The sequence below is a fragment of the Heptranchias perlo genome, chromosome 38 (genome assembly GCF_035084215.1).
Source record: "Heptranchias perlo isolate sHepPer1 chromosome 38, sHepPer1.hap1, whole genome shotgun sequence".
NCBI lineage: Eukaryota > Metazoa > Chordata > Chondrichthyes > Hexanchiformes > Hexanchidae > Heptranchias > Heptranchias perlo.
In genome coordinates this window covers 16,648,491-16,673,251 of record NC_090362.1, presented here as the reverse complement: position 1 = coordinate 16,673,251, position 24,761 = coordinate 16,648,491, and the positions used below count along the sequence as shown (strand labels likewise).

General features: G+C 42.3%; 1 protein-coding gene across 3 annotated transcripts; it reads left to right on the top strand.

The window, feature by feature from the left end:
* On the top strand, nucleotides 1-22,144 carry LOC137304819 (sorbitol dehydrogenase-like). 3 transcript variants are annotated; one of them, XM_067973553.1, is made up of 11 exons: nucleotides 1-85; nucleotides 1,861-1,986; nucleotides 5,715-5,901; nucleotides 8,642-8,675; nucleotides 10,565-10,729; nucleotides 11,727-11,886; nucleotides 14,599-14,717; nucleotides 15,212-15,277; nucleotides 16,846-17,027; nucleotides 19,603-19,724; nucleotides 21,340-22,144. In XM_067973553.1, the coding sequence occupies exons 3-11, from the start codon at nucleotides 5,845-5,847 to the stop codon at nucleotides 21,503-21,505; spliced, it is 1,071 nt and encodes a 356-aa protein (XP_067829654.1). In that variant the 5' UTR covers nucleotides 1-85; nucleotides 1,861-1,986; nucleotides 5,715-5,844; the 3' UTR covers nucleotides 21,506-22,144. The 3 variants fall into 3 exon arrangements, with proteins under 3 accessions (XP_067829654.1, XP_067829652.1, XP_067829653.1); XM_067973551.1 differs by having other exon boundaries at nucleotides 5,712-5,901; XM_067973552.1 differs by lacking the exon at nucleotides 1-85 and adding an exon at nucleotides 771-789 and having other exon boundaries at nucleotides 5,712-5,901.
* Nucleotides 22,145-24,761: the final 2,617 nt, after the last annotated feature.

Below are 24,761 nucleotides of genomic sequence, written 5' to 3'. Positions count from 1 at the left end.
GAGGAATGTGGCCAATCAGCGCCGAGGAGGGGCGGGCTGCGGCGCCCCCCCCCCCCGGGCTCCAGGCGGTGAACCTGCCGCTGAGGTAGGTGTCCCGCGTCAGAGGCATCGGGGCGGCAAATGGACGCTGCGTTTCTCCTCACGTAGCTGCTTTAGTTGGGCGGATTGCCCCTTTTTATTTGCCCTCCGATGTTAATTTCTCAGCTCGGGGTTCCGGTCTCCTTGTTCGCCACGGGCAGAGGGGAGGAGTCTCCCGGACTGCGGCCGGTGCGGGTCGGGAGGAGTCTCCCGGACTGCGGCCGGTGCGGGTCGGGAGGAGTCTCCCGGACTGCGGCCGGTGCGGGTCGGGAGGAGTCTCCCGGACTGCGGCCGGTGCGGGTCGGGAGGAGTCTCCCGGACTGCGGCCGGTGCGGGTCGGGAGGAGTCTCCCGGACTGCGCTTGGTGCGGGTCGGGAGGAGTCTAAAATAGGGGCTGCAACCACTCACACTACATTGAGTTGCAAAACGGTTCGATCCCGGTTACAAGCGGCCTGGGCATCTGTGAAGTGTTATTTTTTAACTTACTGCAAGCCACTGCTCCGTTGAAAATTCTCCACCCCAGATCCCCAATGACGGACTCCCACATAGAAATATCCTGAGATTTGCCTATCCACGATTTTCCTGTTTTTTTTTTGCTCCCTGGATTCACTTAAATGTAGTTTTGAGCTGTGCCCCATAATTATGTATATTACTTAGTTTAAGTTAGTACACGCCATTCTGGTGTTGGTGATATAATAAAATATGGAACAGGTAAGCATCAGAAATCCAGACAATGACATTGCATTTTGCTCTTTGATTTCTTTGGGGAAGTGACAACCCAAGTGAATTGCAGTAAACTTAATGACACCGTGTACCTCGACTTTCAAAAGGCCTTTGACAAAAGGCTCAATTATGAGGACAGGTTGCATAAACTTGGATTGTATTCCCTTGGGCATAGAAGATTGAAGGCTGATGTAATCAAGGTGTTTAAAATGACAAAAGGATTCCAGAGGGTGGATAGTTCCACAATCTAAAAATTAGAGCTTGGCCATTCAATAAATCGGGACACACTTTTTCACACAAAGTGTAGTGGAAATGTAGAATTCTCTTCACCAAAAGGCTGTGGACGCTGGGTCAATTGAAAATTTCAAGACTTGAGCTTGACAAATTTTTAATAGGGGTGTAGATCAAAGGTGGGTGAATGGAGTTGAGGTACAGATCAGCCATGATCTAATTGAGTGGTTCGAGGAGCTGCCTGTTCCTATTTTCCTCAAGGAAAAGCTATTAAGCTCATAGCTGCGGGGATTCAGAGTAAACCCTATGAACGGATAAGGAACTGCGCAGGAAACAATGAGTACGTGTTAAAGGAGACACATCAAAGTTGGGGGAGCTAATGAGTTGGCTTCAGGGCTCAGTACTGGGACCCCTGTTGTTTCTGATTTATATAAACCACCTTGATTCAAAGCAAAGTGGTCAAATTTGCAGATGATACCAAACAAGGAGAGACAGTGGAATCAGAGGAGGCAGATCAGAAATTGCAGAAGGAGTTAGACAAGAATGTAAGTGTAACAGGACAATGGCGGATGAAATTTAATGCAGACAAGTGTAAAGTGCTGCATATAAGAAGGAAAAATAGATGACGCACTACGCCATGAATGGTGTGGAAATAGCTAAGGAGGACATTAAAAGAGATCTAGGAGCCTTGATAAACCTGACACTGAACATGATCAACCAATGCAGCACAGCAATCATCAAAGCCAATAGGACGTCAAATTGCATAGCCAAAATGGTAGAATGCAAGTCAGAGGAGGTAATGATCAAACTTCATGGTGTTCCATTCAGACTGCATCTTGAATCCTGAATCCACTTCTGGTCGCCAAGAAACCTGAGATGTTCAAGTGCTGAAGGTAGTGCAGAGAAGAGGCTGGTCCCCAGGTATCAGCGAGTAGCAGTGAATAAAACCTAAATGTAAGTACCAATATGGATTATCTTTTATCTGTTTCTATTTTAATAAGTTTTGCTGAATGTGGCCCATGCCAAGAGCTAGGATATTAGATCAGGCCCACCATATGAAATGAGTTTGGCACCTCTGATATGGCACATGTGGATTGAGGGTGAGAAAATGGTCAACTATTTGAAGTTCAGTCATCTTGCTACTGTATGAAGGTAAGGCGGCTAGGGATAGGGCCAGTAGTACAGTGGTAATAGCAACCCTCATCTTAAATGTGGGTCATAGATTTCTTGTTTTGTGTTTTTTTTGACTAGAAAGTGAGGGTCAGGGGTCTTATCTAGGTGAATATATATGGTAGAGCAGTACTTATTGTGTTATCTTTCCTAACTTATCTCTTGCACCTATGTTGTTTCATGTACCATCTAGGCTTTCCCGAGGTTGTGGACTACAGCCTTTCCAGAGTAAAGAAAAATCTTACATTTATATAGTGCCTTCCACAACTCAGGATGTCACAAGGCATTTCACAGCCAATAAAGTGCTTTTGAATTGTAGTCACTGTTGTAATGTAATGTAGTGTAATTTGCGCACAAAAAGGTCTCAGAAAAAGCGATGCGATAAGTGAGCAGTATATTGGTTTTAATGATCTGTTTGAGGGATAAATGTTGGCCAGGAGATGGAGAAATCCCTTGTTCTTCCTCGAATAGTGCCATGACAGATGGGAGTTTTGGTTCAATTGCTCATCCGAATGATGGCATCTCCAACAGTGCAGCACTCCATCAGTAACACACTGACATGTCAGCCTAGATTTTGTGCCCAAGCGTCTGGAGTGCTCAAGATGATTCTGCACAAGGCCTCAGTGAAATAATGTTTGCTGCACTCTGTCCTGTTAATCACATGCTAGTTTATAATATTTAAAAAAAAAATCCTACTGAGCTTCACCTGGCTTGTGGGTGTACTGCATTTGCCAAATGTCCTCGGGGTAGGTCATTTGTTTGAGCAAAATATACATTTATTACCAGGAGTGCAATTTGTACAAACCTGAATTTCAACTTGTACTAGTGAATGGCTGAGGTTAATAAGGGCATGTTTAACATTTTGAGTACAGCCAAAAACAACACAACTGGGATAAAGTAAACACCATGTGGACAAAGTGCTATTTCCAAAAGGACAAAATCCTCACTATTACTTAATGCTGTATGTAGGTTTTAGAGACATTAGTAGAAAATGGCTAACACAGGCATTATGGGAAGGCGAAGGAATGAATTTGGTCAAGTATCCCAGCATGCTTTACATTCAGCTTGTCAGACTGCCGAGCCCCAGTGTATCTCTGTGCAAAACAAGTAAGCAAATAGCTTAAAAATGGCTCAAGTTGCAGAAGTAGGTGACCACATACGTGACATTGGGCCCAATATTAGGAGGGAGGCGGGTTGCCAGTGGGGGTCGACTGGGTGCGTGGGTAAACCGCCCAGTAAAATCGGTAGGTTCCCCACGCGATCGTAAGTAAATTGAAGCCACTTACCTTGGCTTCCGGGTTTTGCGCTGGACAGCTGCGCAGCGGGTGGACTGTGCACCCGCATCATAGGCTGTCAGCTGGAGGAGCCCTATTTAAAGGGGCAGTCCTCCACTGACTGATGCTGCTGAAAGGAGCCAAAACTACAGCATGGAGCAGCCCAGGGGGAAGGTTGCTCCCAGGTTTAATAATGCCTCACTCCAGGTCCTACTGGATGGGGTGAGGAGGAGGGGGAGGACAGAGATCTTCTCCCCAGCGGACGGGTGGAAACGGCCTGCCTCTGCCACCATGAAGGCCTGGCTCGAGGTGGCAGAGGAGGTCACCAGTGCCACCAACATATCACACACCTGCATACAGTGCAGGAGGCGCTTCAATGACCTAAGTAGGTCAGCCGAAGTGAGTACAGTTACTCATTCCCCTGCACTCCGTCTGCCACATCACCGCCCCCACCGCACATCTCCTTTTGCACTGCCAATACTACTCTATCACATCACTTCTCACACCCACTCAAAGCTCATCCTCATCTTACCTGCACTTACTCACCTCGCCAGTACTCATCCCACCACTACCACTCAACCCAATCCTCACAATCTCATGGCTCAATCTCATGGCTCTATCTCATACTCACCCTCTGATGCACCTCTTTCACGGTCAGCCTTACCCAAGCTGCCACTACCTGTGCTGCAGCCACAGGGCATGCATCACGTATGTGTAGTAGGAATCATAAGGCAAACGTGTCGTGAGCATGAAGGGGATACACAAGGGTGTTTGAGGGTTTGTCATGGTTTTTACTTATATTTGATTTCTGATCAACTCACATTACATATTGTCACCACTACTGCCACGTCTTGGCCATTCTTGACTGGCTTGTGCAATAATGCTCTTTCATGAGGTTCTCTGTGAACATCCTTGATGCCACCCATTGGGTCACCCTACAGTGGGTGTATATGTAGTTGCACGACTACTTTGTGCAGGTGCCTGTTGCGCAGCGCTGTGTTGTGTAGCTCCACGTGGCGGAGGTGGACGGCATGCCTGGCGAGGCTGGTGGTGTTGCTCGTCCTCCAATGGAGTGATGAATGCAGTAATGGAACCCCCCCCCCTGTCCTGACGGTGTGAGCGTGAGGGAGTCCACAAAGTAGGTAAATGTGTTTGGACAGCAGAGTTTAGGGTATGATTTAATAATTTGGAGTGTGGAGACAACGGTGTGGCAGGCAAAACTTTGTCTGAGGTGACACAGTGCCTTGCTGCAATGAATGAGGGTTTACCCCGCACCTGTTAAATGGACCTTTGCAGCTACCACTGGCTGCTGGCTGCAACACATCTGTTTAAACAGGGAGTGTTTCCCCCAGCATGGGAAACACGCTCTGGGTAGTCCAAAATCCGAATCCTCCTAAAATCTCCAACTAATGAGGTCTGTAAACGACCTCAAGTACCTAGATAATGATCTTAAGTGGGATCCCGCCAACTTTGATTGCCGGTGGGAGTTCCGCATGCAGGGGCTGCACGCGCACCGATTCGCGTCATTGGGGAACCCGGAAGTGGGCGGATTGGAGCCAGGCTCTGGACCCACTCTGGGAATCCGCAATTTTAGGAGCCCCCCACCACGAACGCATCCGCTCGGCCATCGGAAAATTGATCCCCATTGTCTCCTGCAGTTGCAACTAAGCAGTCGTCAGCTCAGTAGCTGGGCCTCCTGATGATACCTTTGGAGATACTGTCTGTAGAGATGCTTGAGTAAGATGAGATAAGAGACGCAAACAAAGCAAAGGCAGACGAGAGGAAACCATAGTACTGGCTAGAGCTAGTTTGAGATAACCCAACTGCCTGGGTGGTATTTCACATTGAGCCATGGCTGACACCTGGATTTTGAACCAATGTAGTGCCAGAATTGTAAGGATTGGTATGATTTTATCATATTCATGACTGCCAACCGTTGACACATTTTAACGTTTGTCCACGACAAAGAAAGGGTTAAAGCAACTTCAAAAAAATTCCAACCAGCAAACTTGTAGGCAGAAGAGAGGATTGAAAGGAGCCCTGCGTTCATTCAATAATGATAACATTTTAAATTCCATTCAGGGGTCAGCTCAAGGCCTCGGTCTGTAGTTTGTAAATTGTAGGGATTGATTTCTGTAATGGTTGGAATATTCACAAATTGCTATTATTCATCATGAATGCAGATTGTTATCCTATAAATTGTGTTCAGAGGCTTCTGTTTGTTATGTTTTTCAGTAGACAATTTTAAAAGCTTGCAATTCAGGCTTCAGCTCAAGGACTCGGTCAGTGATAAAAGGGCCTTTGGACTCATTTAGAACTGGTAGAAACTAGCGAGCGCCACACTTTTTTTTAATCTGAGAGATTGAAGATGGAACAGCAAGAGAACCTGTCCGTGGTGCTCTATGAAAGAAACGATCTGAGACTGGTAACCAATTTATCTCTTTTTTGTCTAATTTTATACCTTGTTCTTGCAGGAAGTGAGATGGTCAGGATGAAAGTTGCAGATCTTACAGAGGAAACAAACAAATGCAGAGCCAACACATCAGTGTATTTTCTTAATAAAGGCAATTAGGGGAGCAGTCGAAACGTAGAATAGCCTGTGAATCTTAGGAGCATTGTGAATTCCTGGGTAAATGTTAGGGGATTTATGTTAATTCTGCTGTAATTACTGGAACTTTCACATTTATCTCAGGTTGTTACCCTGCAAGATTTTTAAAAAACATGGTGTGGAAGAAAACCTGCTTAGCTTGGTTTAATATTAAACATTCAGGAATGGATGTGTCTTGGATATTGGACAGACTTGACAGGTGGTGGAGTTTGAGGGCAAGGGTGGCCCGGGAGGGAGTCTGTACTCTGCATTCGCAGAGACGCTGTGATTTTTAACCGAGGAGTTTTAGCAGTAAAAACTTCCACTACAAATGTTTGTAACGTTCAACAAGCTTGATCAATGATGTAGTGATGGTTGCATAAGCATGTTGTCAGCACAATTGCACAATTACATATTAACTTTGCAAACTGCGTCCATGACAGTAAAAGTGGATGACAATACCAGCACAAAAAGGAGATTTTTTTTGTTGTCTTGATTTTTAAAAAAATCTTTAAGGAAAGACTATCAAAATCTTGTTAGGGCATGCACCTCCTGTCCACAAACCTTATTTCCTGTTGTCATTATTGTTGGCCACACTTTTCTGTCAAGATTTACCACTGTAAATTTCTATATCAACATTTCCGGTTCAATTTTGCCATCAACTATCACAAAGTACTGGCAGGACCTGGCCACTAGGAGTTCTGTGGAATAAGTTTGTGAAGTGAAGACAAATTTTACCTGTCATATTTGTCAATTTACAGTGCCAAGGATTATTTACTAGTACACACATGTATTTTGTACAGTTTGGTCACATGGTACATACAAGAGATTATGTTGGCACATGTAAGCTTGTCGATATGGTTGTGCACTTGTTATTGGAATTCCCAATAAGTGTTCCTAGGTGGTGAAGCTCAGTGCTGGGGGAGCAAATTTGTAAAATTTCCTTTAAAGTGCTGCATCTTCTTCTGCAGTGTGGAGTTCCACAGTTGAATTCAAGTTGCATGCAAAAGGTGGGTTCTGGATGCTGCCATTCCAAACCATTGTGGCATGGAATGGTAGAGCAAAGATTCACTCATGAATCCCCACATGGTCCTGACATGTTCCAAATGACACTTTTCATTAGAACAGAGAAGGTTAAAATTTCTGAAGGGTTTTGACGAGGTAAATCAGGAAAAACAATTTCCACTGATTGGTGAATCAGTAACTGGAGGACATACATTCATACATTCTTTTAGTCATCACTAAAAGATCAAAGGAAGAAGTTAGGAAAAACTTTTTGCATAGGGGGTTGTTAGGACTTGGAATGCCTACCAGAAACAGTGGTGAAAGCAGAATCCGTGTCGCTTTTAAAGTGGAAGTCGATAAATATTTGGGAAAAAAGGAGTATGGGAAAATGAGACTAATTGGATAGCTCTTTCAAAGAGCTCACACAGATGCAATAGAAAGACTTCTGTGTTGTAAAGTTCTATGATTCAACTTCCTTATAGGAGGAGCAAATCACCACAGACCACTGTTGTGTAGTTCCAAGTGGTGAACTCAGTAAGAGCTTTAATAGAGTGAGCATAGACCCATTTTCAGCCACTCTGTCATAATCACTTGCCGCTTCAGCACACAATGCCACAGTTGGACACCCAATTCATTCTTTTATTTCTAGATTCCCAGATAAGCCACTCGTTTTTCCAAGTATCTTCCATAGCGAGAATCTAGATTATCATGCCTGATTACAAAAGGATAACTCCTTGTATTGCTTAAGTGAGCATCAAGGTTCACAGACTTAATAAAGGAGGATGACTGCTTCAATCTCTTCCAGTAAGTGTCCAGGTTAATGGGCCTAATTGCAAGATCACTGGATAAATACAGATGTAGGACATTCAGTCCAACTTAGCTTATATGCCAAAAGAACCACCTACATTATCCCCATCACAACACCCAACTGGTTTTTGAGTGACTTTAAGGTTTAGATCTGATTAAGAAGGATGCCCTGTAGCTCTTAGAATCATTGAATCTTAACACAGAAGGAGGCTATTTGGCCCATCACGCCTATGCCGGCTCTTTGAAAGAACTATCCAATTAGTCCCACTCCCCTGCTCTTTCCCCATAGCTCTGTAAATTTCTTCCCTTCAAGTATTTATCCAATTCCCTTTTGAAAGTTACTAATGAAACTGCTTCCACCACCCTTTCAGGCAGTGCATTCCAGATCACAAAACTCGCTGCTTAAAATTTTTTTCCTCATGTTGCCTCTGGCTCTTTTGCCAATCACCTTAAATCTGTATCCTCTGGAACCGACCCTTCTGCCACTGGAAACAGTTTCTCCTTAATTACGCTATCAAAACTGTTCATGATTTTGGACACTATCAAATCTCCTCTTAACCTTCTTTATTCTAAGGAGAACAACCCCAGCTTCTCCAATCTCTCCACATAACTGAAGTCCCACATACCTGGTACCATTCTAGTAAATCTCTTATTCGTAGTTCCATTTTATTTGTAATTACAGTAGAGGTAGAATCTCAATGTTGTGATTTCTGTTACAACGATGAAGGATCAGACCTTTCTAAAATACATTTCCCATCCTCCACAGGAAAAACGTCCAATCCCAGAACCAGGCCATAATGGTAAGTCTTTTTATTCTTTCCTACCTTAATTCTTAATGATTTTCAGGCACAGCACTGTAACTTAAAATAAATAAACAGAAGATGTTGGAAATAAGGGTCCTTGGTTTATGATTAACGAATAAGTCCAATTCTAAAACAAAAGCAAAACACTGCGGTTGCTGGAAATCTGAAATAAAAACAGGAAGTGCTGGAAACACTCAGCAGGTCAGACAGCATCTGTGGAGAGAGAAACAGAGTTTAAGGTCGATGAGCCCTGACTCTGCACTGCTTAAAAGCTATTCATCTCTAATATCTTTCAGTTCTGATGAAAGGCCATCAACCTGAAACGTTAACTCTGTTTCTCTCTCCACAGATGCTGCCTGACCTGCTGAGTGTTTCTAGCATTTTCTGTTTTTAAGTCAAATTTTATTTTTGTTACATGGAATTCTGAGAATTTTACCTCCTTTGGGGCAGATTGAATTCTGTAACTGTCCAATATTCCTTGGAAAATCTTAATTCATTGCCTCAGCTATGATAGGTAAAGCCATCATTGGAAGGGCTGTCCTGGTAGAATTTGAATACAAACTTGCAGGACAGCAACTTTGTATAATTAGACTGATGTTTGAAAATCCTCCCTCTTTTTCTAGACTTAGAGCTGGAGCTGTGCTGTCTCTCTCACCAGTCCGCACAGTATTTCATGAGTAGCAGGAACACAACCAAATACTCCCAGTCCTAACTTCCTGAAAAATAAAACTGACCATGTTATCATTTTCAGTGCCTATTTCTCAAAATTTTAAAATGGACTTTTTCCCCAAGGAATTTGCTACACAAAAAATGGCGCTGTTACAAAGTTAGACCTGCCATGGATACCTTCTCTGGTTCAGTGTGTCAGTCACTCCCATAAGTGATCTGAGTGTTAAAATTGGATAGCCATGTGGTGAAGGATGGAATACTAGAGCCTGGTCTTTAATTGCTTCCAAGACTTTATTCACAGCGATTCCCCTTACACACACACCACACCCCAGATAAGCTTTCCTATAAAAAGGATACAAGAGAGTCCCCAGTTGGTACCCTGAATACAATTAACACTAATTGATATAAATCATACAATTAACACTGAGCATCTTACTTTTATGGCAGTTGACTAATAGTACCATGTATTTACTTGCACAGTAGTGTAACCAGGGGGTGGTATAATAGCCCCTTGTGATGTGAACTAGATGTTTGTCTTTTGCACAGGTTTACTATTTCAATCTCTGCAAAGACAGTCCAAGCAAATACTTGGTGCGATGAAGACTGATACGATAAGTGATTTATTTCAGAGTGAGATGAACATACAGACCGGCAGCGATAATTAGACTCACTTAATTCAAACAGTACAACTTTATTTTGTATTGTTAAGCAAAGATAAGAATATATCATGCTTCCCCATATCAGGGTCGTCTTACTTGACTTGAAAAAGGTAATTTCTAATTATTCTCTAGTCTTTTCAAAGCCGTTGCTCATTGCTTCACAGGTTCAAACCCCACTGTCTACCCCCCACCCCCGACTGCCTGTGTCTGTTTGTTTTGTCTCTTGCTATTTACAGCCAGAGGAAGGATCAAGACTTTTCAACACAACGGGTGTGAGGTCCTTTTCAATGGCTTGGTTGGTCTAATGAATTGTTTATTATTTACAAGCTATGGGGAGACAACATCAACATAAGCTCATTAGTATTTTAACTATCTATTGTCTCCAAGCCTTTTTTAACTTGTATGATATACTATGCTCTTAAAGACCCAACATTAAAGGTATTTCTTTTGCCAAATCCTTTCTGTGGAGTGGTTAAAAGATTCCGAAATGTGACAGGCACCAATTCTAAAATGCAGCATTCCCAAAGTTTTAATTTTCTTGCTGTGTTGTACTTTCAGAGGTTCTGCTGAAGATGCATTCAGTTGGCATCTGTGGCTCTGATGTCCATTACTGGCAAAATGGAGGAATTGGAGATTTTGTTGTAAAGAAACCAATGGTTCTGGGGCACGAGGCCTCTGGGACTGTGTTTAAAGTGGGGTCTGGTGTACAACATCTTAAAGCAGGTCAGTCCACAAAACAGAGAAAGTTTATTTACCTCAGCAGTTGCAGGTGCCAATGTATGTGACATGGATCCATGTGCAAAACTAAAATGTACTCACAATGTTGGGGAGGGGAATTATGTAATTACTAATTATATATGTTAATTTGCTGAGAGCTCATCTGCACCCATATGCCCACGGGTTATGGAAGAGAAATGTACACACAGGCTGTAATGGTATGATAGGTGCCATTTGTCCCATTTTTCCAGAAATGTTTCATGTGGCCAGAGGTTCTGGAATGAGCTGTCACCTGCCTGATCAGCATTCTTTTTCTCTCCCATTTTCTTCCCTGCGATCCCCTTCTGCAGGCTTTCAACCCCTCACTGGAACGTGGTCCCATGGGCAGTGATCACCCTTGGGTGCCTGGTTCAAACAACCTTTGGTCAGTGAGTGTGGGCAGGCTGTTCAAGTATGGAGACCATCGCAGCCAAGTGTGATTCTGTCTCTGTCTAGCATTCGTGCATGCGCCCTCCAATAGGGGTCCAAGGCGGGAACACCAGCTGATTTTCCCTTCGCAAACTTGGGGCACTGTGCTCAATTTCAGTCCCAATACTGCTGCCCCAGCTGGAATCAGCTATGTCAAGCAGGGACTGAATCTGGGGCCTTACTGGTCACAGCTCAGACTTTACCTTTGAACCATCAGATGGTTTTCCCAATCGAGCAGGGAGACTCGAAGCTGGGCTAGTGCTCAAATGTGTCTTTTCTGCACTTGTCTGTTTGGACACATCTGCAAAGAAGAAGAAAGTGCCTTATGTGGGAGCCCTTTCCCTGAGCCGAGGCACTCACTTTGATGGCCAGCAATTAATAAGTTGAAGTCACACATAAATATCATACCAAGGTCATACCTCCTGTGTGGACATAAAGGTGACTCGTCCAAGTGTAACACCCACAGTGTTTACCCCTACACTGATCGTCAATAAAGGATTGTGCACTGAGTGTCCAAGTGTTTCCTCTGCTACAGGTGACAGAGTTGCCATTGAGCCTGGAGTCCCCAGAGAAAATGATGAGTATTGCAGAACTGGACGTTACAACCTGTCCCCAACGATTTTTTTCTCTGCTACCCCTCCCGATGATGGGAATCTTTGCCGCTACAACTCCCACAATGCCAACTACTGTTACAAGTGAGTTCCTCGGAGCATCGGTTATATGGGGAGAAATGACTCTGGTGGTTTGTTTGAGGCAGCACATTGTGGGTGGGTAACATTATGAATTTATGACAATGGAACTGTTGACCGGAAGTTAGCGGTTAACGGTTTTGGCTTAGTACACAGAGAAGAGTAAACTCTCTCTTAATTCTCAATTTGCTTTATTAACGTTATTAGATCATGTACATACTGCTTATACGTCTAGTTAGATATAGGCATGCAGTTTACAGCAGGTTATACAGTTTTATACTCAAACTAGGATTTAAACGCACACCCACTAGGTTTCCCTGACTAACATTCCCTGAGTATTAGGATTTAAACGCACACCCACTAGGTTTCTCTGACGAACACTCCCTGAGTGGTCACAGAATAGAAAGGATATTATATTACCCGGAAAGGAGAGATACTGCTGGCCAGGCAATTCGCTCTCTCACTCTCGACGTCGTCTCTACGTCCCTGACGTAGGGTCCCTACTTCCACGATGGTCAGTCTCCCTCACAAACAAACACTCTCTCTCTAGCACCAAGCCTGCAATTCTTCAGTTTTATTCCCAAGTCTGTCTTTTCAAATGATGCTGTCTTCTCCGGTTGGCTCAAAGTTGCTGGAGTGGTCAATGTCATCCCCTGATTGGCTCTGTTGCAAAGGGCTAGGTAGCATCACCTCAATACTCCTTTTCTAAATAAGGCCTGGTGTCTCATCAAAGCTCCTTTGTCCCTCTAAGAAGCGGAACGAATTCAAACCGGTTCTGGCCAGTTCAGACCAGTGACTGAACTCCAGGTCACCTCAGTTCAAAAGTCAGTGTCTTTGTTAGCAATTCGAATTAAGCTCCGTAGTTTTCTGCAGACACCTGGCCAACAGAACGTTTGACTGTTCACGTGTATGGAAAATGCTGAAGTCCTTTTCTTGTAATTGTCCAAACTTTAATCTGGTGCAAGTTCTATTTTCCCCATTAAGCACTTGTGAAATGGCAACTCAGGCTTCACTAAATACTTTTTATTGTGCCCGTCATGAAATTTAAGCTCCTGTAGGCAATGCCTATCAGCTGAAGCAATCTGAGATGGCGTGCCCTGAGTGAACAATAGATCTATTTATCATTTTCTGGATTGCATGTAGGTTTTCCACTGCACGCCCCTGTCACCTCAATGATGAATATCAGTCACGTTGGAGAGTTCCATAAGAGTATACTATCAAACAGATTTATTCAATAGAGTCATTTAAGATCTTTTTTTAAAAATGGGATTTGATCCAAGAATATCAGGCAGTGCTAGATATCTGTTCAAAAAGGCATCCAGACTCTTGTGAAGTGAGGGGTTCTAAAGATGCCACGTAAGACAGAAGAATATGTCGGACAGAGTTCCTCTCAAACATAAAGTCAGACACACTAATCTGGTTACATTCCAAGTTGAAATGTATACATTTTCAAGAAAAGCCCATTGCAGTTCATCTGGCTGAGTCCAAAGCACAGAACATGCCATTCTATAAGAAGCATTGTCTCATATTGATTTTATAAGATAAATAGATGGGATTTAAAATGTTTGTGGTATAGTCCACTCTTGTATATTCTAAGTCACTTAATTTCAATTGAAACTACTGAAAAAGCTTCCCGCACCATTTTAATGCAATTGCTTAATTTGAATTTCTGGACAATTAACATTTTGGGCAAAATTACTTTGAATTAATAGAAATAGATTATTGCTATCTCCATTATGATTGGATATTTATTTATTTGCAAGAGATCAATTCTCCGATTGTATTTGTCAGTTATTGATGCACACAGAGATTTATTTTTAGAGAAATGCGATTTATACCTAATCCATCAGTTCGGAATTTTTGTAAATGCAGTTTTAAATATGATTAATTGTGGCAATTAAATATCTGCTTGATTTTCCCCACAACTGCTCCTTGATTCTCAACATGTTTTGCTGTGACAAATCACCAGCCCCAGATATGGGATGAGAAAGCTTTCATACTTTTCCCCCTTCCTCCCCCAATGCTGTTAGGTTCACATTAGCAGGGGAGTAAATTAATTTCCTTTTCTCTGGGAAATGGTTGGGCTAGATAGACTTCCATACAAATGTAGAAGAGCTTAGGCAGTATTTGTGTTTTGTCTTTTCCCCACAAAAATAAAGAAAGAAAGACTTGCATTTATATAGCGCCTTTCATGACCTCCGGACATCCCAAAGTGCTTCGTAGCCAATGAAGTACTTTTGAAGTGTAGTCGTTGTTGTAATGCAGGAAACGCGGCAGCCAATTTGCGCACAGCAAGCTCCTACAAACAGCAATGTGTTAATGACCTGATAATCTTTTTTATTTTTTAGTAATAAAAAAGGCCAAAGAATTCTTTTTCAAAAAGTACAACTGTCTCACATCGGTTTTAAAACCAATTTAATTTTAAAAGAATATGAGAACTTTTGCTTGATGGAGCTCTGGCTAGTATTTTTGAAATTGTGCTCCCATCACGCAGAGCTTCATACAACAGGAATGCCTAGTAGGAGTTTGGTTGTAGAGATCAGTGTACCATTTTCCATCCATAATGGGTGGCATCTGTGCCCAAATTTCTGATGTACGCCTGCTGAGTGAAGCTCTGCTGTGAGCACGAAATTCATAAGATCTAGCCTTATGTTTCTGTCACACAGACATTAATTTAGGTCAGTGAAGTTTAATGTTTGTGGGATTTCCTTGCTGCAGGCTCCCTGAATCAGTGAGCTTTGAGGAAGGCGCAATGATTGAGCCTCTTTCTGTTGCAATTCATGCCTGTCGCAGAGGAGGAGTGACGATTGGCAGCAAAGTTTTCATTTTAGGGGCAGGTAAGCAATTACTTGTGTAATTCAGTAACTATTAGCAGCTACTAAACATTTATTTGAATTCTTTTTGCCCTGTTTTGAATATATTTTTCCTTTCCTTTTTAACTCCCATGCACACTGAAAAGGTGGGCAAATGAACTGCCATTTATCTGGCATTGACAAACGTTTCCAGGTGTCTGATTCTCTGAATATTTGTTGCCTTTCTCTCTCTGGCTGACCATCAGTAAGTTGCTGTAGAGGGAATCATGCATGATTTTTCATTGTATGTGGCACAGTGTATTTAATGGTCATAAACCTCTCTTTTTTTCAATACTCTCTCAGACTAAAATTTGCACAACAGTTATCCCTCCCTTTCATCAAAGATGTGTCAGCATTCCTCAGTCCGTAGCACTTTCACATCTGAGTCAATGAGTTCCTGCACCAGGAAAATTTACCATGTAGTTCTGTGCTGTACTTGCCATGTGATTTTCTAACTGACACCTTTTTTATACATTAAGGGCCAATTGGGCTTGTGAATCTGCTTGTTTCCAAGGCAATGGGAGCATCTCAGATTGTAATCTGTGGTAAGTTGTTTGTGTGTCTTAATTTTAAATACATAAGAAAGTCTGGTGCAAGAAAATGCCACTTACCCGATCAAGTCCACTCCATCCAGAATCTATCCATTCTAACTCTATAGTGGACTTCCCATCCCCCAGCTACCACCATCTGTTGATCCCTTTAAGGAACATTGAGTTCCTTCCCGTACCTACCGTGAAAAAAAATCAAGCACTGCATTTATGTCTATAAACCTCAACCCGCCCCCTTCTCAACGAATGTCGATCCTGCTCCATTTTAAAGGTGTCAATTGACCTCAAAAGTTTTTCCTGATCTCTAACTTTGCTTGAGTCTTGTAAATTTCATACTTATTTTTAGACTGTTTCTAATCAACATGTCTTCGTTTTCCCCCTTTTTTTTACAATACTAGCTGATTTTATTTTATCGAACTCTGGATTTGAAAAGAATAGACCAGAGACCAGGATTATATTTTGAATATATAATTGCAGTAAATTCTTGACTTTAATGATCCTGGTGCAGAACTGTGTGCACTCAGAGTACATATCAGAAAATCGCGTGCTGCTTGCCATGATATTGTGTGCATTAAATTCAGTGAAGGGCAAACTGGGCTTCCTTAATTTTCTGGTTTGTACAAAACTCTGCCCCAGTGGTGCTATATTCCAGCTCCATCTACCTGTGTCCCTATTACCTTTACTTAAAGCTAAATCTGTCACTGATATCAAAAATTAAGTCTGTATAATTGATTAAACTTTTAAAAAGTCTGTGCCTACACACAGGAGAAAATTAAAGTTACGATTTAAAAATATATAATAATTTTATATCTTTTCCTGCTGCTTAGCTCTAGTTCTTTATTTACTGCCTCAGCTTCATGTACGGAATAATCTTTATTACTCTTGGGCCTCTCTACCATAGAATCTTACAGCATAGAAGGAGGCCACTCAGCCCATCATGCCTGTGCTGGCTGTCTGAAAAAGCTACCAAATTAGTCTCATGTCTCTGCCCTTTCCCCATGCAATTGCATTATTTATCATTTTAAAATGCATCTTTAAACCATTTACTTTTACAGTTTTTGGTTTTAAAAATGAACTCAGTACAGCAGAGTTAGGACCTGCGACCTTCATATGACCTCAAATGAATACGTACTTAAAATAAATAATTCACAATCACTTGTCCTGCTTGTGCTGGCATCGTGTTTCAGACAGTATGATTGAGAGGAAGAGGCATCTTTTGCTATAACTTTATAATCATACCAGAATGTTACATCGCTAACAAAAAAGGGGGCTAGACTGTGATGCCCCTGTGGTTGAATACTCAACTGACTGGGTTTGGACTTAGAACAATGGCCACTTGGGCAAGGTAATGGCAGGTAACTAGTGTTATTGGAACCATTCACGAGCAAGGAATCAACACTTTCAACGAGGAAGGAAAAGGGACAAAAAGGATAGATAGCCATATTTTTGACAGCCTGAAACGTTTTGTATTTGTCCTTTAAGGGCTGATCATCTTTATTTACCATTAATGTAAATAAAACCTCAAGATTTACCATAGGTGTAACAATGCCAATACACCATTTCAGATTTGTCACTGAATCGATTGGAGAAGGCAAAGCAGATGGGAGCCAGTTTCACCATTGCAGTAGAGAAAAGCACAAACCCTAAGGAACTGGGCCAGAAAGTGAAGGATGCTCTTGGGGGAGCTATGCCCGATATATCCATCGAATGCACTGGGGCGGAGTTATGTATGCAGGCGGGTATTTATGTAAGTATGGAAGCTGCACAGCTCATATCTGTGTGAAGTTTTATAGTCAGGTACCTATGTAATTTTAAACAAAGTAATTGAAATCAAGTTACCATTAAATTGGTAAGCAGACAAAATAAAATCCTGCAACGCAAGTTGGAAAAAGAAAACGGACATTGTGCTCCGTGAGTTTAGCCAGCTCAGCAGCTGAGCCATACAGACTAAGAAGGTCACAGTCCTAACTCTACTCTACGCTGAGTTGCTGATCTCAGCCGGAGCTCAGGCGTGGACTTTACAACTGGCCTCAGCGTCCCTGGGCTAGGGAGAGGAAAATTCAACTGTCTCATACTGGATTGCTCTGCAGCAACCCTAGCTGCTACTGAACATATATGATCATCAGGTGAGGACAGGACTGAGCTCGGCTGTGATCCCCAATGATAAAATAGTCTGCTGACGTTCACCGTCAAGGCTCGCAAATGAACAATAGCCACTTGGGCACACATCATCCGTGAAAGCGTGCCCCAGGAAGGAGTCAGTGCTTTGAGGCAAAGGAAAATAAAGAAGAAACTGAGATGTTGAAGTATTTTTAGTAGCCTGCAGAATCTTTAGTTACTTTTTTGGGTTGTGGAAAAAAACTTAATACAGTGGAATCGTGTCATGGTGATCAATTTAAGCAGTAGCCTAAATGATCACTGTAACTGACTGATCAATATATCAGAAGGTAGCAATCCTTGATGTGTACTACTGATCCCATGATCAGTGATGTCGTTGGACTATAACTTGGTGTTGTAAAATTGTTTACAATTGTCAACCCCAGTCCATCACCGGCATCTCCACATCAGTGATGTCTAGTGAGCAGTGCTGCTCAACACGTAATAACACTTTAAACGGTTGATTAACTGGCTGCTCAGCCTCGACCCCCAGTGTGCTGCCCAGAATGTTAGTGCTATTATTTTGTTCCATTGTTTACTCTCAGCCCAAAACCTGAATTCCGAGTGGAGCACTGCTCGACTGTTTGAAGTGCTAGTGAGTGTTGAGCAGCAGTCCAGTCGTGGAGTCATCCTCAGGACCCTATACAGTTAATCAGTTAAGGACAATAAGGAACAATTAGCCCATTATTAATTCCATTAATCATTCATATGTAAGGTTATGCAGATTAAGGGTGTTACAGTTGAGGCAATTGTTTCTCAACAATTGGTTATATACAATGATGCAGCTCTCATGAGTCTGTTGCCCTCAAGAATGGGTCTGAGCATTTGGGTATTTTAAGTCTTGCATAAGAACATAAGAAATAGGAGCAGGAGTAGGCCTTACGGGCCCACGAGCCTGATCCGTCATTCAGTAAGATCATGGCTGATCTACCTCAACTCCACTTTCCCACCCTATCCCTATATCCCTTGATTCCCTTAGTGTCCAAATATCCATCGATCTCAGTCTTAAATATATTGAAGACTGAGCATCCACAACCCTCTGGTGTAGAGAATTCCAAAGCTTCACAACCCTCTGAGTGAAGAAATTGTTCTTCATCTCGGTCCTAAATAGCTGACCTTTATTCTTGAGGCTATGCCCCCTAGTTCTAGCTAGACTCTCCAGCCAGGGGAAACAGCCTCTCAGCATCTACCCTGTCAAACTCTCTTAGAATTTTATACGTTTCAATGAGATCTCATTCTTCTAAACTCCAGAGAATGTAGGCCCAGTCTACTCAATCTCTCCTCATAGAACAACCCTCTCATCCCAGGAATCAATCTAATGAACCTTCGTTGCACTGCCTCTAAGGCAATAATATCCTTCCTTAGGTAAGGAGACCAAAACTGTACACAGTACTCCAGGTGTGGTCTCACCAGAGCCCTATATAATTGCAGCAAGGCTTCCTTACTCTTATATACTCTAATCCCCTTGCAATAAAGGCCTTCAATTTGCTCTGATTTGGATTACACAGATGGCACATGGTTACTATGATCATCTAGAATATGAAGAGCATCGAAACTCCAAGTCTTTTTTTAATACTTATTAGTTCTCAAGATGCGGGTGATGCTGGCAAAGCTGCATTTACTGCCCATCCCAGTTGCCCTGAGAAGGTACCTACCTTCTTCAGTAGCAATTGTTTTATAACTCAGTGACTTACTAAGCCTACTTCAGGAGTGCCCTCTACCCAGTTTTCTGAAATAAGATGAGTTCCTGTTTCTGAACTGAATGTCCTGGGTTCCAGACATGAAAACACACCCAGACATGGTGAGCCTTCTTATGGTACTTAAGCGTATTCTCTGTATCTAGGTTCTGTATCTTACTTGATGTATCCCCGTGTAATCTGATATATTATTCATTCAGTTCGAGAAAATAGTTGCATATTCTTGTAATATTTCTGTATCTTGAATGAAAGAAACTATTAAATATAAAAAAGCAGAATTTGTAACTGCTTTTATTAAGGAAAGTTGATGGTGATGGCTCGTTGATTAAGAGGGGTCCTCTGTTAAAGGAAAAACCTTGGCTTTGATTTCACACTGTGAAAATCTTTGGGACAGATAAATTTCAATATCCTACCAAAATTTCGAATGAATAATGTTTTTTATTGTATATACTTTATATTTTTTTGTAGGCGACCAAGTCTGGAGGGGTTTTGGTTCTGGTTGGTATGGGTAAACCTTCAGCAAACATCCCCGTATTAGATGTGGCAATCCGAGAGGTGGATATTCGGGGGGTTTTCAGATATTGTAACACGTGAGTACTGTACAATGAAATATACAATTTGAACCCCATTTACAATAAATTCTCACTCAAAGGGTGGTGAGTGTCTGGAACGAGCTGCCAGAGGCAGTAGTAGAGGCGGGTACAATTTTGTCTTTTAAAAAGCATTTGGACAGTTACATGGGGAAGATGGGTATCGAGGGATATGGGCCAAGTGCAGGCAATTGGGACTAGCTTAGTGGTATAAACTGGGCGACATGGACATGTTGGGCCGAAGGGCCTGTTTCCATGTTGTAACTTCTATGATTCTATGATTCTCTCTCTCTCTCTCTCTCTGCCATCTCTCTCTCAGTCTGCCCTCTCTCTGGCCCATAGAATTCCAGGATATTGACCCAGTGACATTTTGTTTTCCTTTGCTCAGTATAGTGCTTTGTCTTTCTGTAGGAGAGAAACCCAGTTGAAATTGAATGAGTACTGCTGCCTCCTGTTTCAATATGTATTACTTTCCATTTGTCCACATTAAATTCCATTTGCCATTCCTTAACCTATCCACTTCAGAAAGAAAGTATTTGTAATTATATAGCACCTTTCATGTCGTCAGAACATCCCAAAGTGCTTCATATCCAATGAAGCACTTTTGAAGTGTTGTCACTGTTGCAGTGTAGGGAAACGCAGCAGCCAATTTGCACACAACAAGCTCCCACTAATAACCACAAATTCCACAAATAGCAATGAGGTAAATAATCTGTTTTTCATGGTCTTGGTTAGGATGTTAACAGGACATCTGTTGAACTCCCTTGCTCTTTTTAGAATTGTGCTATGGGATCTTTTACTTCCACTTGAGAGGGTAGACGGCCTTGGGTTAACGTCTCATCTGAGTTAGTTGGACCAAATTCTTTGAATGCTGTCGGTCTCCTTTACACTAGTCACTTGACCACATAATTTGGGTTATGAGCAAACGTTATCATATTTCCAGGAATCTCCCTGTCCATATAGACCAGTTTCAATTCTGCCAACTAATTTACCATTTCTTTCTGAGTCTTAATAGCTTTAAAAGCCTCACATGAGGAACTTGATCAAACACCCTCTGAAAATTCAGGTAAATTATGTTCAGTTCAAAGCCATCATCTATTAACTTACACCTAGTGGCCAATTATGGAATGTTACTGACCTACGTCAAGGAGCAGCTCATTTCTCCTTTCAGCCCAGAAGGTGTGCTGGGAGACCTGAAAGAAATGGAGGAAGGAGAAAATACAAGAATTTCCCCAGTTATTTAAAAAAAAATGATATTTGTAAAGTTCTATCTTACCCACCTTGATGCAATAAAAGGACAAGATTGCTAAATATCGCTAAAAGGCTCAAAGCCCATTTCCTGGAGCAAGCTTTCAGTCATCCATCTTAATCTCTCCCTTTGCTCAGTGCCCATTTTCTTAAGACAATCTGCGAAATGCTTTGGAACTTTTTTTGCATTAAAGACACTATATATCCTTGAGTTATTATTTCATTGTAAAAGTGAACTGCAGTCAAAAATATGGTAAGTGAAAATGGAAGATTATCAAGGCATGCAAATCATTACATGAATAAATACAATTATACTTTATTTTATTGTACTGTTTTTCTCCTCTCCCCTTTGTTCTTGTCAATTTAGGTGGCCCGAGGCAATTGCCATGTTGGCTTCAAAGAGGATTGATGTGAAGCCTTTGGTCACACACCGCTTTCCCCTGGAAGAGGCTCTCGAGGCGTTTAAAAAAACAAAGGAAGGTGTGGGAATCAAAGTGATGCTGAAGTGTGATCCAAACAACCAGAATCCCTGAGAAGGTTTTTTTGTGTGTCTACCTACAGTCGTGATCATTAATGGCATTCAATAGCAGTCCTCGGACACTGGATAATATGTTAGCAACGGTGATCTTCCCAGATAATTATGTGTGTGTAATTAACCGTGCGTATTATCTAGCTGTAAGGTTTTTTTTGTTTAATATCATGTCAGCTTCATAGAAAGTAAATCAAAGAACTCACTTTAGATGCAGATACAAGTCTTGGCATTCATTAAATTGTGTACTGTTACTACAATGAGTGACAGCTCAGATTGAGTGACGAGGCAGTCATTTCATGGGTCGGGGGGTCCAAGTGACATCAAAAACAATGAGAATGAAGTTCAACGTGTTTACTAATGTCACATGGCCCCAAGATTAACTTGAAGTTTTTCTTCATATTTTTGTTCTAATCCTTGCATTAATTGATCCCTAATGTTAACCTCAGGTATTTCAATATTCAGAAATTTGATGCAAAGGCTATTTGCTGTATTGAATTGTTGCACTGTGTTACATGAGGGGAGCCTTTGATTGGGTAAATATTGTGGCTGCTCCTTATGACATACAAATTACAGAATAACAATGTTAGGTAATTCATTGGAGGGTAAAATAAGAGAATTAAAGATGACCTATTGTGATAAATTATCTGGACTCTTCTATTCCTATGACTTTACTTCCCAATCACAACATTTTCTGAACTGCTTGAGTAAATCATAGAATCGTAGAAAATTTACGGCATAGAAGGAGGCCATTCGGCCCATTTTGTCTGTGCCAGCTGAGAAATGAGCTACCCAGCCTAATCCCACTTTCCCGCATTTGGTCCGTAGCCCTGCAGGTCATGGCTCTTCAGGTGCACGTCCAGGTACTTTTTTAATGAGTTGAGGGTTTCTGCCTCTACCACACTCTTGGGCAGTGAGTTCCAGACCCCCACCACCCTCTGGGTGAAAACATTTTTCCTCATTTCTGCTCTAATCCTTCTACCAATCACTTTAAATCTATGCCCCCTGGTTATTGACCCCTCCACTAAGCGAACTAGGTCCTTCCTATCCACTCTATCTCGGCCCCTCATAATTTTGCACACCTCAATCAAATCTCCCCTTAGCCGCCTCTGTTCCAAGGAAAACAACCCCAGCCTACCCAATTTGTCATTACAGCTAAAATTCTCCAGTCCTGGCAACATCCTTGTAAATCTCCTCTGCACCCTCTCTAGTGCAATTACATCCTTCCTGTAATGTGGTGACCAGAACTGTGCGCAGTACTCAAGCTGTGGCCTAACTAGTGTTTCATACAGTTCCAGCATAACATCCCTGCTTTTATATTCTATGCCTCGGCTAATAAAGGAAAGCATTCCATATGCCTTCTTGACCACTTTATCTACTTGACCTGCTACCTTCAGGGATCTGTGGACATGCACTCCAAGGTCCCTCACTTCCTCTACACATCTCAGTATCCTTCCATTTATTGTGTATTCCCTTGTCATGTTTGCTCTCCCCAAATGCATTACCTCACACTTCTCCGGATCGAACTCCATTTGCCACTTTTCTGCCGAAATGACGGTCTAATTTCTCATCCACTACTATCTAGCACTATATTTGTAAAATATAAAAGAAATATAGATAAGGTTAAATTGCAGAAAAGAATGTGAAGGGAGTGGGTGCTGCAATGGGTCAGAACACTGTCTGAGATCCAGATCCAGATTCAAATCCGATGTGCACCAGCAATCTGACCATTTCTCTGCTGCTTTAAGGGTCCTAAGTAAAAGGCGTTCTGCCATTTCAACCCAGTCCCTAGTGGGTGGAAACCCAAATTGTCAGTCTCTTGCAGAGAGGCCACACAATGACATGTGGGAAATGGAAATGTCAAGTTGGTGCAATATGGTTAATCTCCTGTGACTAAATAAGACAGTGGAGCAGGAGATCACCTGGTATCCAGAAAGTGAGCCTAGAGCTCAATGTGTAATAGTTAGGAACAACCCCAACTCTCTGTTAACCTCTGTTGGCAGGCAGGCATCTACTGATTTTATGTCATATCTCAGCTTGTTATGAAGGCAAGCGATTTCTTCATTTTTCTTGAAGCAAATAAAATAATTTCCTTCTGAGCGCAGCCTTAATACAAAGCAGAAGACTGACGCCAGGCACTATGGGTATCTAGGAAGACCTTAAGATAAACAAAGACTTGCATTTATATAGCGCCCGTCACAATCTCAAGACATTCCAAAGTGCTTTGCAACCAACCAAGTACTTTTGAAGTGTAATGTAGTGACTATTGTAATGTAGGAAACGTGACAGCCAATTTGCACACAGCAAGATCGCACAAACAGCAATGTGATAATGACCAAATAATTTCTAGAATTAATGTAGCGACAAGATGACCCTCTGTGAGGTTATCTGGACAGAGTCAGATGAACATGTTTGAATAAGATTGTTGACCTTATATAGTTTGGATATCTAGATGTAACCTTCTAGGTACCAGGAAAAAAATCACTCCTGTTGTGAGTTGGGTGCATTGTGAAATCTTTAATTGTCAAGAAACCCTCCTCCAGACATCAAATAGTCTGAGGTTTAAGACGTGGTGAATGATAATTATGGTGATGCCTTTAAAATGAGGAGACTTTAGATTAGTGTCAGAGAGGTTGAATGGTACAGCAGCCAGCAAGTGTTCAGTTCCATTCGCAACCCCTCAAATAATGAAGCAGTCCGAGCCCGCATGCAGCAAGACCTGGACAACATCCAGGCTTGGGCTCATAAGTGGCAAGTAACATTCGCGCCAGATAAGTGCCAGGCAATGACCATCTCCAACAAGAGAGAGTCTAACCACCTCCCCCTGACATTCAACGGCATTACCATCACAGAATCCCCCACCATCAACATCCTGGGGGTCACCATTGACCAGAAACTTAACTGGACCAGCCATATAAATACTGTGGCTACGAGAGCAGGTCAGAGGCTGGGTATTCTGCGGCGAGTGACTCACCTCCTGACTCCCCAAAGCCTTTCCACCATCTACAAGGCACAAGTCAGGAGTGTGATGGAATACTCTCCACTTGCTTGGATGAGTGCAGCTCCAACAGCACTCAAGAAGCTCGATACCATCCAAGATAAAGCAGCCTGCTTGATTGGCACCCCATCCACCACACTAAACATTCACTCCCTTCACCACCGGCGCACTGTGGCTGCAGTGTGTACCATCCACAGGATGCACTGCAGCAACTCGCCAAGGCTTCTTCGACAGCACCTCCCAAACCCGCAACCTCTACCAC

Coding starts and splice junctions, on each gene's coding strand:
- LOC137304819 (XM_067973553.1), top strand. CDS start 5,845: ATGGAACAGCAAGAGAACCTGTCCGTGGTGCTCTATGAAAGAAACGAT. Junction 5,902..8,641: donor AAAGAAACGATCTGAGACTG/GTAACCAATTTA, acceptor CATCCTCCACAG/GAAAAACGTCCAATCCCAGA. Junction 10,730..11,726: donor TGTACAACATCTTAAAGCAG/GTCAGTCCACAA, acceptor CCTCTGCTACAG/GTGACAGAGTTGCCATTGAG.